General features: G+C 43.9%; 1 protein-coding gene across 1 annotated transcript in view; it reads right to left on the reverse strand.

The window, feature by feature from the left end:
• LDLRAD3 (low density lipoprotein receptor class A domain containing 3) overlaps positions 1–12,634 on the reverse strand; it is a 117,221-nt gene that overhangs the window by 74,009 nt on the left and 30,578 nt on the right. Inside the window, exon 2 of the mRNA XM_059819928.1 lies at positions 4,373–4,519. Within this exon, the coding sequence (XP_059675911.1) occupies positions 4,373–4,519 (147 nt within the window). The remainder of the gene's footprint in view (positions 1–4,372; positions 4,520–12,634) is intronic.

Genomic DNA, 12,634 nt, shown 5'->3' on the forward strand with positions numbered 1-12,634 from the left:
CCCTCCTTCTTATGCCCTTTCTCAACCCTCCTCCCAGATAAAACCGGGCAAAATTTTTCTGTCACCACATTGCCATGACAGAAGGCAAGAGTACGAGAAATGTTCTGTGCATTAAAAAGCATACAGACAGCTGGCATGGGAAGCGTTAAACTGATCACGGGGCAGGGCACAGAGGAAGCAAGGAAGATGACAGATGGTATGGAAGATGAAGAAAAAGCCCACAAGCAAAGTGACACAGTTAACGGAGATGGTCCTGTAAAGCAGGAGACAGAAAAGGGACAAAAGGAGGAAAGAGAAGAGATAAAGACATGAATGGACAAGGTGCAGGTAATTCTGCTTTGCATCTTATTTCCTCCTCACACCCCAACCAGCACTTTTCACTCGCTGGCTGCAGAATGTGAGAACCAGACCATGAGTTGTAAGTTTTCCTGTTTGAAGGGGGACAGACAGGATGAGACGCTGCAGTAACGGAATTGATAAAACATTGTTGGACATCCACATTCAACCGTAAGGCAATCCAAAAGAGAGATAAAGACTTTGCACATAACCACACACATGCGTGCATGAAACTTCCTCAGTGGGTGCACCAAAACGCAGCATCCTTGTGCTCACAGAAATACCAGTCCACAGTACCGAACGAATCCTGTAATCAAATTCCTATTCACACACAAACACTTTAAAGAAAGGTTAAAGCCTTTCAATGTGAACTAGTTGGTTGATGAGAAATCACAGACATAGCAGCTTAAAGCACAGCTCAGAGTAGTAACACACTGGGAACTCAGCCATCTCATGCTGCTAATGCAACTCCTACGGCTTTGTCTTCACTATCAACAGCTCAGCTAATGCAAAGCAACATCACAGCAGAAAACAAAGGACTCCAGTTTTGCTGCAAGGTAAGTTTTAGTAAGTAGAGCCCTATTCTGATAGGAGGGAGGTAACAAAACCTAGCCTAAAATGATTAAAAAAAAGTTTTATACCTGTATCTGTACACAGACACACTCCAGCCCTTGCGATGCTAGCCTGATGCTTTCAAGCGTGGCTGTCCTCCCTGGAGCTGCCTGACACAAGTAACGACACACACTGGTACAATGACGCAACGCACAAACTTACATATTTCGAATGTCGACTATTCTTACTTTTCAGCTGCTGTTTCTGCAGTCAAGAAGAACAATTCCTGGGCTCCTACATTCCCCTCTCCCGCTCACTAAGGCCAGAGGATCTGAATGTTAATCGCACTGCACATCTTTAAAAATTGTTCAGCTTCTATCTCATCACTGGAACCTGATCATGTACTAGGAAAAAAAAAATTTCCCAGTGAGCATATTCAAACCCTGGCACAGGTGCCCGGTGGGGCTGTGGATGCTCCATCCTTGGAAACGTGCAAGACTTGACAAGACAAGGTCCCGAGCAACCCTGATCCCAGTTAGTCCTGCTCTGAGCAGGCGGCTGGGCCAAATGACCTCCAGAGTCCTTTCCAGCCTGACGTAATCTCGGAGCCTTGCTTTACAGATTGACACAAGCAATTTTTCTTCTTCCTTTGCCCTTCTCAGACAAGATGCTAGGGCTGCCTTTCAGTGCCTTAATTCTGAGCTAGGAACTCCTCTAACACCAGATTCGGGCTGTATAAGCCCATCCAAATTTTGATTACTTTCTGATGTGTGAGACTGGTTGGTAACACGCTAACAGTACACCGTAAGAATGGGACCTTTTTCAAAATTGATCAAAAGAGCAAACCAAACTTTTTTAGCTACACACATGCTGTATACTCACATAGATAAGTGACTGAATTGTCCCTCTGAAGCTATTAGCAAGGCTAGGTGCTTAGCAGGATTCAAAAGGGGATGTTTCCTAGGTTAGAAGGATCATCCGTCCTTGAGACAGTAAGCCAACTTCCTCAATTCAGGCAGAAAACAATGACTAACAACGCAAAACCTTCCCAGCCTCCTTACTAGCGTTGTAATTCCTTCTCCGGTGACTCCTCTCACCCGCCACATCTCTGCCGTGGTGCACAGGCTGTAGCCACACAGGCACGTTCAGCCTCCTCGCACAGGTTCATTAGACATGCTTCTCATGGCAGCATACGCGGAGTTAAAAGCTGCCTACTAAAATGGAAAGGATGGAGATGCAGAAAAGGCAGCTTGAAGCTCTCTGGATGCATTACAAAACCTTGTTTGCATGAATATTAATTTTTTTGTTTGGAGATTCAAATGAGCACTATCTCCATTCTGTTTTGGCTTATCTGACCTGTTAACAGCAGGCCAGCACAGGATATGAATCCCTTGCTCTCCCTGTTGTCTCTCTTCCATGCTAATTTTACATTTATGAAGGTGATCAGATAGCAGATAGATGTATGGGAAGAGGAAAGAACAGTCTCATTATGTCCGTTAATTTGGGCAAGATCAAAAGGATGCTCATCCAGAAAACCGTTAGCCAATCAAGTGGGCTGGAAGTATTTAAATAAAAACACCAACAAAGGACAATTCTGCAGAAACTTCAATTCATAGTCGCAGCACAGCCTAGATCAGTGGGGTTTATCCGAGTCTGTAGAGACAAGAACAACTTTTATGAACTGTCATTTTGCAGCTATTTATATTTTATTGTCAGTTACTATGTTCATTACTGTCTGCAATTCACTAGATCCAACTGATTTTGGCAAGGAAATTTTTGAACAGAGAGTCACAAAGCGTATTTTCCTGTTATTGATTCATGGGTAAATACCCAGCCCGGCCTTCATTAAGAAGATCTTCATTAAGGTTAATGAAAATATTCATTAAAGATTTCCTAATTGTACCAGGTGAAACAAAATTCATGCAAAGCAGAAGATGACAACATTCTTAGAGACAGAAAACCTCCTGGTTTGTATCCCATAAATAAAGAGACGTGCCATCATTCAGCTTGTTTTAAGAAGTAGAAACAGCACACCAAAGGTCATGCCAGCAGCATATTCAGGAGCCAGGTAATGAGAACCTGAGTGTCACACAGCTGTGGTCACCAGGAACATCTCACAGAAAGGTACGGGTTGAACTTTGGACATTTTTTTATTCTTGCCAAAGCTCCCACTAATATAAATTCTCCAAGGGTTTAAACAGTCACACATGACAATGATCAATCCTTACAACAGGTCCATCCTTTCCTAAGATGTTAAAATCTATGTAAGAAATTAACCTGTCTTCAATGTTGCAACACAAGCCTGATGCTTTATAAAGACTGCAAAGGATCAGATATTTTATACAGGTCTTTTTAATGCCTCAGAAAGAGAGAAAAGCTCACTGGCTTAAAGCAGAACTATGTATGGAGATTTCAACAGCACAGTGATTAAAGCCCCCTTATTTTAAAAGGGATGGATAACTGGGGTTAAAGAAGAGGCATTAAAAAAGCAAGAGCATTTAACAAAACATGGTATTTCTAGTCAGTTCATTTGGAAGAAGCTATTCGTTCTTCCTTCTGCTCCATAAGCGAAGCTAATGATGTCTTGGAAGTGTCCTGGGAAAGGTAAGCTTCTTATAATTCGAATTAAGTTTAATGAAAACCTCCATAAAGTATATATGTAAAGGAGCAACATTTGTTAGACAAAAAGCAGTAACTTCTCAGAAATTTCTCGGTCGCTCTAGAATCACATGAGATTTGAGGGTTTTTTCACTCCCAACTGAATTTCAAATCGTAGTGTTATGCTGCAGCATAATCTTGCTGTCTGGGTAAAATGTGTAGGCTAGAAAGTTTCATGCTAACTAATGGCTGAATAACATTAACTAAAGCTTAATTAATGCTAAGAAAAAGATGAAATCACAGAGGAAAACCAGATCAGACTTTTTTTAGCTCTCTAGAACTGGGAGTTCTGTAGGGAGGATTAAAACATATAAACATTATTAGCCAATTCATTTGGTCTGTTTTCCAGAAAGTTAGTATTACGTTTCAAAGGGTTAAGAATCATATTGACAGGAGAGAACAAAAATAACAGGATACAGTGAACAATTTTGAAATGAAAGGAACTAGTCTTGATGGTAATGGAGGTTAAGTTATAGCACTAGGCCAGCGTGCTGAAGCAGTATACGCAGGATCTCAAAAAAAAAAAAAATCACAGAGCATCGCTCTTCCACTGGAAGAATCATAAATCAAGTCTGTCTCCATTTATCCATCTGGAAACAGGGGTTTAGGTACCTGCTACCAAGTGCTGTATTAAAATCGGACAATTTAAAGAACCTTGAAGACCTGAAATAAGAAAGGCTGTACATTTTTCCTAACAATAGCTAAACTAAGAAACTGGCAGTAGCTTTGTTACTTACCCATTACACACTACAGAACACACCGGTAACACTACCTAGCCAAGCCTTGGGATATTAAGAATGTTAAGGTCATAGCGATGGTCACTTACGGCATTCCTTCTCATCACTGTCATCAAAGCAGTCCGGCAGTCCATCGCACTGCCAGGCCCCTGGGATACAGCGCCCGTTACTGCACATGAAGTTTCCAGGAATGTTGCATTCGTTCGTGAAGTTATTCCCAGGCAACAGTTGGCTCTCTGCGACAAACAGAAAAGAGGGAAGTTTACAGGGGATTTTTAAAAAGGCAGCAAAAGCAGTCACTGAGCAAGCTGTTTATCAGTGGTTGAATGAAGATGAGACATGGATCTTGACCCTGGTTATTTTGTCATCATCCTATCAATATCCTGAGTATGGTACTTGGTACCACTTTCTTTTTCCTAAATTATTATTTTACCTGTTCTCCACCCACACTCCCCATTTTACAGATTTCTTTCTTGCTGTTTTTTTCCCTAGGAACATACATGCAGCCTTCTATGTATCCTCTGGTCAAAGCAAAGTTTGTTAAAACAAAGCCCTCTCCTTCACAGCGTCGGTCTAAACACAGGTAAAAAACAGAGGAGGGTACAAGAACTCGGCTCCGTACTCCCATGCTTTTGTCAGATCAGCACTTAGCTTGCAGAATAGTTTGTTGTTGTTTTTACCTGAGGGCTAGGAACTAGGTAACGCATTGAGTAATTCCTACTAAGTTTTCAATTAAGTTTTAAACACGGTCAAAGTTAGAATTGAGCTTCTTGGTGTTAATACAGTCCCCTGGCATACATCTGTCCACAGGCTGTAAGGCAGCTGGCACGCTAAGTCTGCCAAGAGGAGGGGGTTTAGCAGCAGGAGATCAAGGGAACAGTGCAAGGGAAGCCTAGAGATTTGCCTTCAAGGTTAAACACAGCTCTAGTCAGTCGTTCTAATCTACCCTGTTCCCCACTTTGGGCACTGTTTTTGGAATGCAGCATCACAGAAACACAAAATTCCTGGCCTGTATCAGAAATGGTGTGCCCAGCAGGAGTAGGGAGGAGATCGTGCCCCTGTACTCAGCACTGGTGAGGCCACATCTCAAATGCTGTGTTCAGTTTTGGGCCCCTCACTCCAAGAAGGACATTGAGGTGCTGGAGCGTGTCCAGAGAAGGGCGACGGAGCTGGTGAGGGGTCTGGAGCACAAGTCTGATGAGGAGCGGCTGAGGGAACTGGGGTTGTTCAGTCTGGAGAAGAGGAGGCTGAGGGGAGACCTCATCGCTCTCTACAACTACCTGAAAGGGGGTTGTGGTGAGGTGGGTGTCGGTCTCTTCTCCCAAGTGACTAGTGATAGGACAGGAGGAAATGGCCTCAAGTTGCGCCAGGGGAGGTTCAGGCTGGATATCAGGAAAAATGTCTTTCCTGAGAGAGCGGTGAAGCATTGGAAGAGGCTGCCCAGGGAGGTGGTGGAGTCACCATCCCTGGAGGGGTTCAAGGAACGTGTGGACGTGGCACTGTGGGACATGGTTTAGTGGGCATGGTGGGGTTGGGTTGGTGGTTGGACTTGATGATCTTACAGGTCTTTTCCAACCTTAGTGATTCTGTGATTCACTGAAGGAAGATAATGACACTCAATAGTTTTAACAAGCACCAAAATGGCATGTCCTGTTGTCGAGCTGGGGGGAAGCTGCAAGACAAGGCAGAGGATGAGAGAAAGAACATCCTTCCCCTCGTCCTCCTCTGTCATGTCCCAGACTAGTCCCAGGCAACACAGAATCACAGAATCACTACGGTTGGAAAAGACCTGTAAGATCATCGAGTCCAACCTGGGAAAAAAAAAAAAAAAAAAACACAACAAAACCCACGCCACACAACAACAACAAGCCACAACCCACCCAACACCACACAGCACCATGTTCATCAAGCTACATCCCACAACGCGCTCAACCAGGCAAAAACCAGAAATACAAACCTTCCCACACAAGGGTGGAGGTGTCATAAAAATACACCCCTCCGCCTGCCCACATATCTTCATGGTTCAAACCCAGGAAGAACAAATTAAGGTGATGCGCATCTTAATCATTTACCGATGTTGAGGATAGGCGCATGATTTTTGGAACCCCGGGGGAGTGGCAGAGCTGCAGTCAGGTCACTCCGTCGCCCACCCTACACCAGCTGATCCGCCTGGAGCCCGACTCCTTCCTCTCTCCAGGAAGGCCTGAGCTCCGGTGGCGAGGAGAAGCACTATGAACACAGCATGGCGAGAGCCCCACGGGGCACGGAGCAGACCACAGCTGCCAGGCCCAGCAGTTTCAGGGAAGACCCCTTCCTAGCTCGTTCCCGCAGTCCCAGGGAGGAACCTGCTCCGTACAGGCATCTTTGGAGAACTCAGCTGCCAAAACGACGAGCCTCTAAGCATGAGGCTTTCCAGAAACTCCTCAATCAGCCAAATGCAGATGGTTCCCTTCCTCCCCCACAATGTAGCAAAATGCTCCATCCCTGACACAGGCAAAACTGTTAAGTTTTACATCGCTTTTCAAAAGACACATGATAGGAATGTTTCAGGGAGGTATTTTTTTATGCCTATGTCTGCCCCAAACAACGTATTTCCTCTCAAATGTTATTTCTTGCAAATGGTTGACTCTCCTGGGGACGCTTTAAGAATCTGCCAGCACAGAGCAGATACCTTAATGGAAATTTGTCCTGAGCTCTTAAAAGACAAGGTAGTTCAGAAAAAGGTAGAAATAAGGCAGATGGGGCAATCTCAGCCACTGGCCACACACCCAGAGCCACCAGTAACTCTCCTGCTGTAGCACCTTACCAAAAGTGACAGCCAGCAAAAAGCAAGCCCAGGCTATGAAGCTGGCAACTCGATGTCTGTTTGCTTTTAGCAATTTCATGCAAACCTCAGTTTCATTCCTTGCATCACTGCTCTTCTGATCAAGAAAGAAGGGGTTTGCTCTCTACGCTACGATGGGAAAAGGCTACAACCTAGAGCGCACTGGAAGAAGCTCAGCTCCAGCCCACTCAGGCGGGGCCTTCCCTGCTCCAGCAGCTCCCGGGGAAACGCCGTACCCAATGCTACCTCATGCCTGAGTCCCTAAATCTAAATCGGCAATGAGAACGGTTTGTCCTTGGCTAGTCCTGCCATGAAACACTGACCACCCTGGGCTAGCGCAGCCTTACAGCATCATTGTTAATGAAGTTCTGCAGTTTTATGTTCAACCAGCAAGGTTTTCATGTTGTTCTTGTTTTGTTGGTTTTTCTTCCTTAAATCAGTGATTGAACACATTCAAAACAGTCTTCGTATCATTGACCTGTACCTGGTAAGCAATCACCAAACCAAAAATCGACACACTCAAACAGCTACAGTGGGCTAAACCGTCAGCGTTACACAACCTCCTATTAGCAAACAACTCCCAGTGCTCTAACACCACCTCTGCCTGCAATTGGAGAAAACCTACCGCCGTATTACAAAACTGCGGCATGCCGTCACCAGATCAAGATATGAAAGAGATGAGATACCCGGGTATTCTTTGCAGTGTAAAGGCACAACCAATATGCCATGTGCTCAAGTTTGTTATAAAGCATCCAAGAGCTTCAACAGTAGAACCTAACTCCGTTCTCCACACTCCCCCTGCAAAAAATAGCTTTCGGGTCCGTATGGGACCACTGGAAGACCTTCCTAGTAGTTGTCATAACTTCTATCAGAGAGAATTTACAAGTCCTCAACTATTACAAAACTGAAATGTCCTGGCTAAGAATAAATCTCTGATGTAAAACGGAGTTATTTCAAGCTTGACAAGAGACGTAGGAATTACCAACGCTTTTGCTCTCTCAGAACCTAAGCACCAAGGCAGCACATTTAGGCAGCACCACCAAAAAGGTGCCATTCTCATGGCATCTCTCTCTGTTGCTCTGCGCTACCTTCTTGTCTAACCTCATATTTACATCTCTCATCCAGCCTGCTCCACTTCCACATGGAAGCTGCACCTATTCAAAATGAAAAGTCCTGCTGTCAACACTTAAGTGAGACCTCTTCTAGACTTGGGCAAGTTGCTAGCTAAGAACTGACACCAGGTCTCACAGCTCCCTGCCATAAATACAGAACTGTCTTCTCCCCCCTAAGCATCACGGTGTTGCTGAGAAAACATGATCACTGGATGCATTTCAAGCACTGTAACAACCCCTCCTGTGCAGAATAACCAAAGTTCAGCTCCTGTCAGATCTACTGCTGTTATCTTGCCTGGAAAGCTTTAGCCATGATCTCCACACTTCTTTAATGAAAAAATTTAAAACAAGCCAAATCATTTAAGAGATTTTTAGAGTTTCAAAAAGCCCCCCCCCCCCAAAAAAAAAAAAAAAGCTATCAAGTCTCTGTTACTTTTAACAACTCCTTTAAATAAATGCCACACTTCTACCCTACTAAATCACAGAATCACAGAATCACTAAGGTTGGAAAAGACCTGTAAGACCATCAAGTCCAACCATCAACCCAACCCCACCATGCCCACTAAACCATGTCCCACAATGCCAGGTCCACACGTTCCTTGAACCCCTCCAGGGATGGTGACTCCACCACCTCCCTGGGCAGCCTATTCCAATGTCTGACAACCCTTTTGGTGAAGACATTTTTCCTAATATCAAATCTAAACCTCCCCTCGTGCAACTTGAGGCCATTTCCTCTTGTCCTGTCGCTAGTCACTTGGGAGAAGGGACCAGCACCCACCTCACCAGAACCTCCTTTCAGGTAGCTGTAGAGAGCGACGAGGTCTCCCCTCAGCCTCCTCTTCTCCAGACTGAACAACCCCCAAACTGAAGCAACATTCCACGAGCAGAGACCAAATTTTATTTGTTACCCACAGTAAGTTGTTTGTTTATAAGATTTCCTTTGTCATACAATAAATTTATGCTCAATGTTCTTCTAAAGCAAGGATGTATTACTAACCTTTCCACCAAACAGGAAACAAGAGATACTGGCAGATCAAGTTACTTGCCGACAGCCCTACACAAGCTTTGCTGCCGAATGGGAACACGGAACTCTGACTCAATCCGATTTCAATGCAACAGCTATTTCTCTCAAAACATGACCTTCATCAGCTGCTAGAAGAGAGCTGCAGGTTCCAGACAGCAATTTGAGAGTTACAGTCAACGCATCTAGAAACTTGCTACATGCATTACTCCATCGCCAAGAAATCCATTGGTGAATTAAGAACTGTCAAAACAATTGCACATGTGGAACTGTTTTAAATCTTACCACTCCTTTTGCTTCCTTCACTTTGCAAGTCTCCTCTATCGGATGTAAAAACCCTCAGCGCGGTCATCACCTCCCGACCCTCCGGAATGCCATGTTCCTGCCCACGCAGCACACAGCATGACTGGGGGGGCTCTGTGCACGCAGAGGAGGAGAAGCAGTGTTGCACACACGCATAAGACAGACATGGGAAGGAGCAAACTCAATCATCTTGTCCATTTTTCCAATAAGGTCCATACAGATGTCAGGTTTTGTGCAGCCAACTTGCTATACCGCCTCTTGGCAGGGACAGAAATTCCTTCCGTCTGGCAGAACTTGCTTCCCAATAGTTGACATATTTACCCTGCAGCCTCTTTGACTGGTTTTGAATTCAACCCAGATATGAGCTACACGGATGCGTTCAGTTAAGTAAAGAGGAAGGGAAGAAGGGGAAAGTAGTAGTCCATTTTCACTGCAACACATTGCTCACTTGTAGAAGCATACCATCTGGGCTGAATAAAAAAAAAAAAAGGGACTCATGTTTCACTTTGAAGGGGACTGAGTAAGGAAAGTCGATCTGTTTTAGCAGCTACTTCCAAAAATGTTAGCAACTAAATATTTAATACTCGCTGAAAAACACTCGGGGATAAATAAAAAAAAAGGACAAGTCATACTGAGCACTTCACACTATATCAAGAAAGCAAGTCAAGGATATCTTTCACAAAAACCCCTTTACCTGAAAGTGCTCCAGAGAACTGTGCACACTACAGAACGGATCACTACTGTTAACACCGCTGCCTCTGTATCAGAAAGTGTCATCAGTAAGAGTAGGCAGTCACCCTGGCCAAGGAGGTTTTGAGGAAGAAATACAAGACACTTATGTGTTCCGCACCCTCGTGAACAACGCCAGCAACTTCAGCCTCTTCGCAAAGAGGATCTCTCGCTAAGGATGAGGCGTGAGCTCTTCACTGCCAAACCTTTGGCATGCCTTTTACGGCAATCCTGGGATTGTCACTGGGTACTTTCAATGGATCGCTGCTTAAAGTTTTTCAAATGTGAAGAGAATTATTTTGATCCAGGTTGGTACATAGCTGTGAGGCCGAAGGGGTACTCATGATACTTCCCTATCACACGACGCACACAGTATGCTCCATACTTGAACGAATTCATTCTTTCTCTCTGCTTATCCCCTTGCCGGATGTAAATCCACACCAGGTTTGATTACAGCACGTCAGAAATCTGTTCTCACTCTACCGAAATCTGCAACGTGTTGTGAAAACAAAAGGAGAGAGGCTAGAACAAGTCAGTAGCTGGAATTTGCAGCAAGATGGCATCAGAAAGACGTACCTTCAATACCTGCCAATATTTGCTCACCAGCAAAACATATCACAACTAAAGAAAAGTGAGCGATAATGGCAGACTTGAACAAACACTTTTTGATCTTCCTGCATCATCTTAGAAGATAGCAAATAAGTGGTGCTAAGTGCTTGGTAGGATATTACAAGATTTGATTCCTCAGAGACTGCAATACTATTTACAAATACTTACATTCAGGTCCAGTTGCTTCCGTAAATTTAGCTGCTAAGGACAGATGTATCTTATCCTACTTCTTTATGTTGACATGAAGCATCTGACTCACTCCACACGTACTTTACAGATATCTACTAATGCAGATGACGCACCCAGAAGAGGAATTCAAAAGCTGAGCATGAAAAACTCCAAATGTTATGCTTTGCCTATAAACTTCAGTTTAACATGTGCATGCATAAACTTCACCGGCAATGGAAGTACACTGTCAGCAAGATAACACCAGTGGAATTAAGGTAGACTTAGCTTAACACTCACTGCACCGAAACGGAAGGCAGAGCCGATTTGTGCTTATGAGAGAACATCAAAGCCAAGACTCCTGCAGCCACCCAAAGAGTCTGTGGCAACAAACTTACTCAACCTCTTTACTACACTTTACCCATTGTTAAAATAAAAACAGGGCACTAGTTTTTAAGGGGAAAGTCCCATACTGAATACAAGTATGTAGGGCGTAAAGAGATTGCCCATTAACAGCACCAAGCAGGTAAGGAAAGTTCGGTAATGAGGACTAAGTTTACTTTCCATCTCTTAAATAAACACCTTTGATATCACCCAAAAAGTTGTTTGCAGCTGCATGTTCATAAGCGTATCTCGTAAATCCCCATAAACGCTAGTCTTCAGCTTGATTTGCTTTCCTATGCACTACTGCAAAGGTGCCTTGCCAGAACAGAAGAAAAGCATCCCAGTGCATGTTCAAGCTGGCTTTGGGGAAGAAAGAACAAGACAAGCTCTCTCTTGCTCTGCCACGAAGCCTCTGACAGCACCTAAGCCATCTGTCACAAGTAAAGGACACCTGCCAGTGATTATCTGACAGCTTAAATCCCCTCGAACGGTTTTAATCCCTATCCTCCCCTATCCTCATTTAAACTGCCTGATGATTACATTGCTTATGCAACATCAGAAATTATGAGGGTTATTTGTAAAGGCAGACTGACAGCCCCACTGCAATACGAGTGCTCAGAAATGTTTCTTCACTGAAGCAGCAGGTAAATTAGTGATTATTCAAGGAACTGCTCACTGGTCAGGTTTGACTTCCCCTCCTTCAGTTTTCTACTGTGATCCATAAGACGCGATATATTTGCTATCTAGCATTTTCAAGATTTAAAATGGGTCAGGCCTAGCCAAAAGCGCAGAAACTCCTATGGTTAGTTCCAAATATTACTGAGGGAAGTCAAAGCCAATGGGAAAACCCTTTTCAGAGCGCTAAAAAGGATAGCTTCTTTCCATTCAGACAGAATTAGTGGCGGGAAATATAGACTACTATCGGATGCCCATCCTTCACCCATTAATTCCTCAGAGCAAAAGCTGCCGTATTGAACTGGAGAGCAATTAACACATCATGATCTCCACCATAAATAATACAATATGCATAGAATAGAATATATTTTTCTAAATTTCCTACAGTGTTAGTTTAAGCAATTGGCACATTCCCTATAGTAGGTGGCTGCATTTCAGCACTTATCTGTGCAGGCGCCTTAATTAAATATAATCTAAATCATTACCTAATAAACAACCATTTGCTTTTTCCTTGCAACACCACGTGCAA

This window comes from Gavia stellata, chromosome 7, assembly GCF_030936135.1.
Source record: "Gavia stellata isolate bGavSte3 chromosome 7, bGavSte3.hap2, whole genome shotgun sequence".
NCBI classification, from domain to species: Eukaryota; Metazoa; Chordata; class Aves; order Gaviiformes; family Gaviidae; genus Gavia; species Gavia stellata.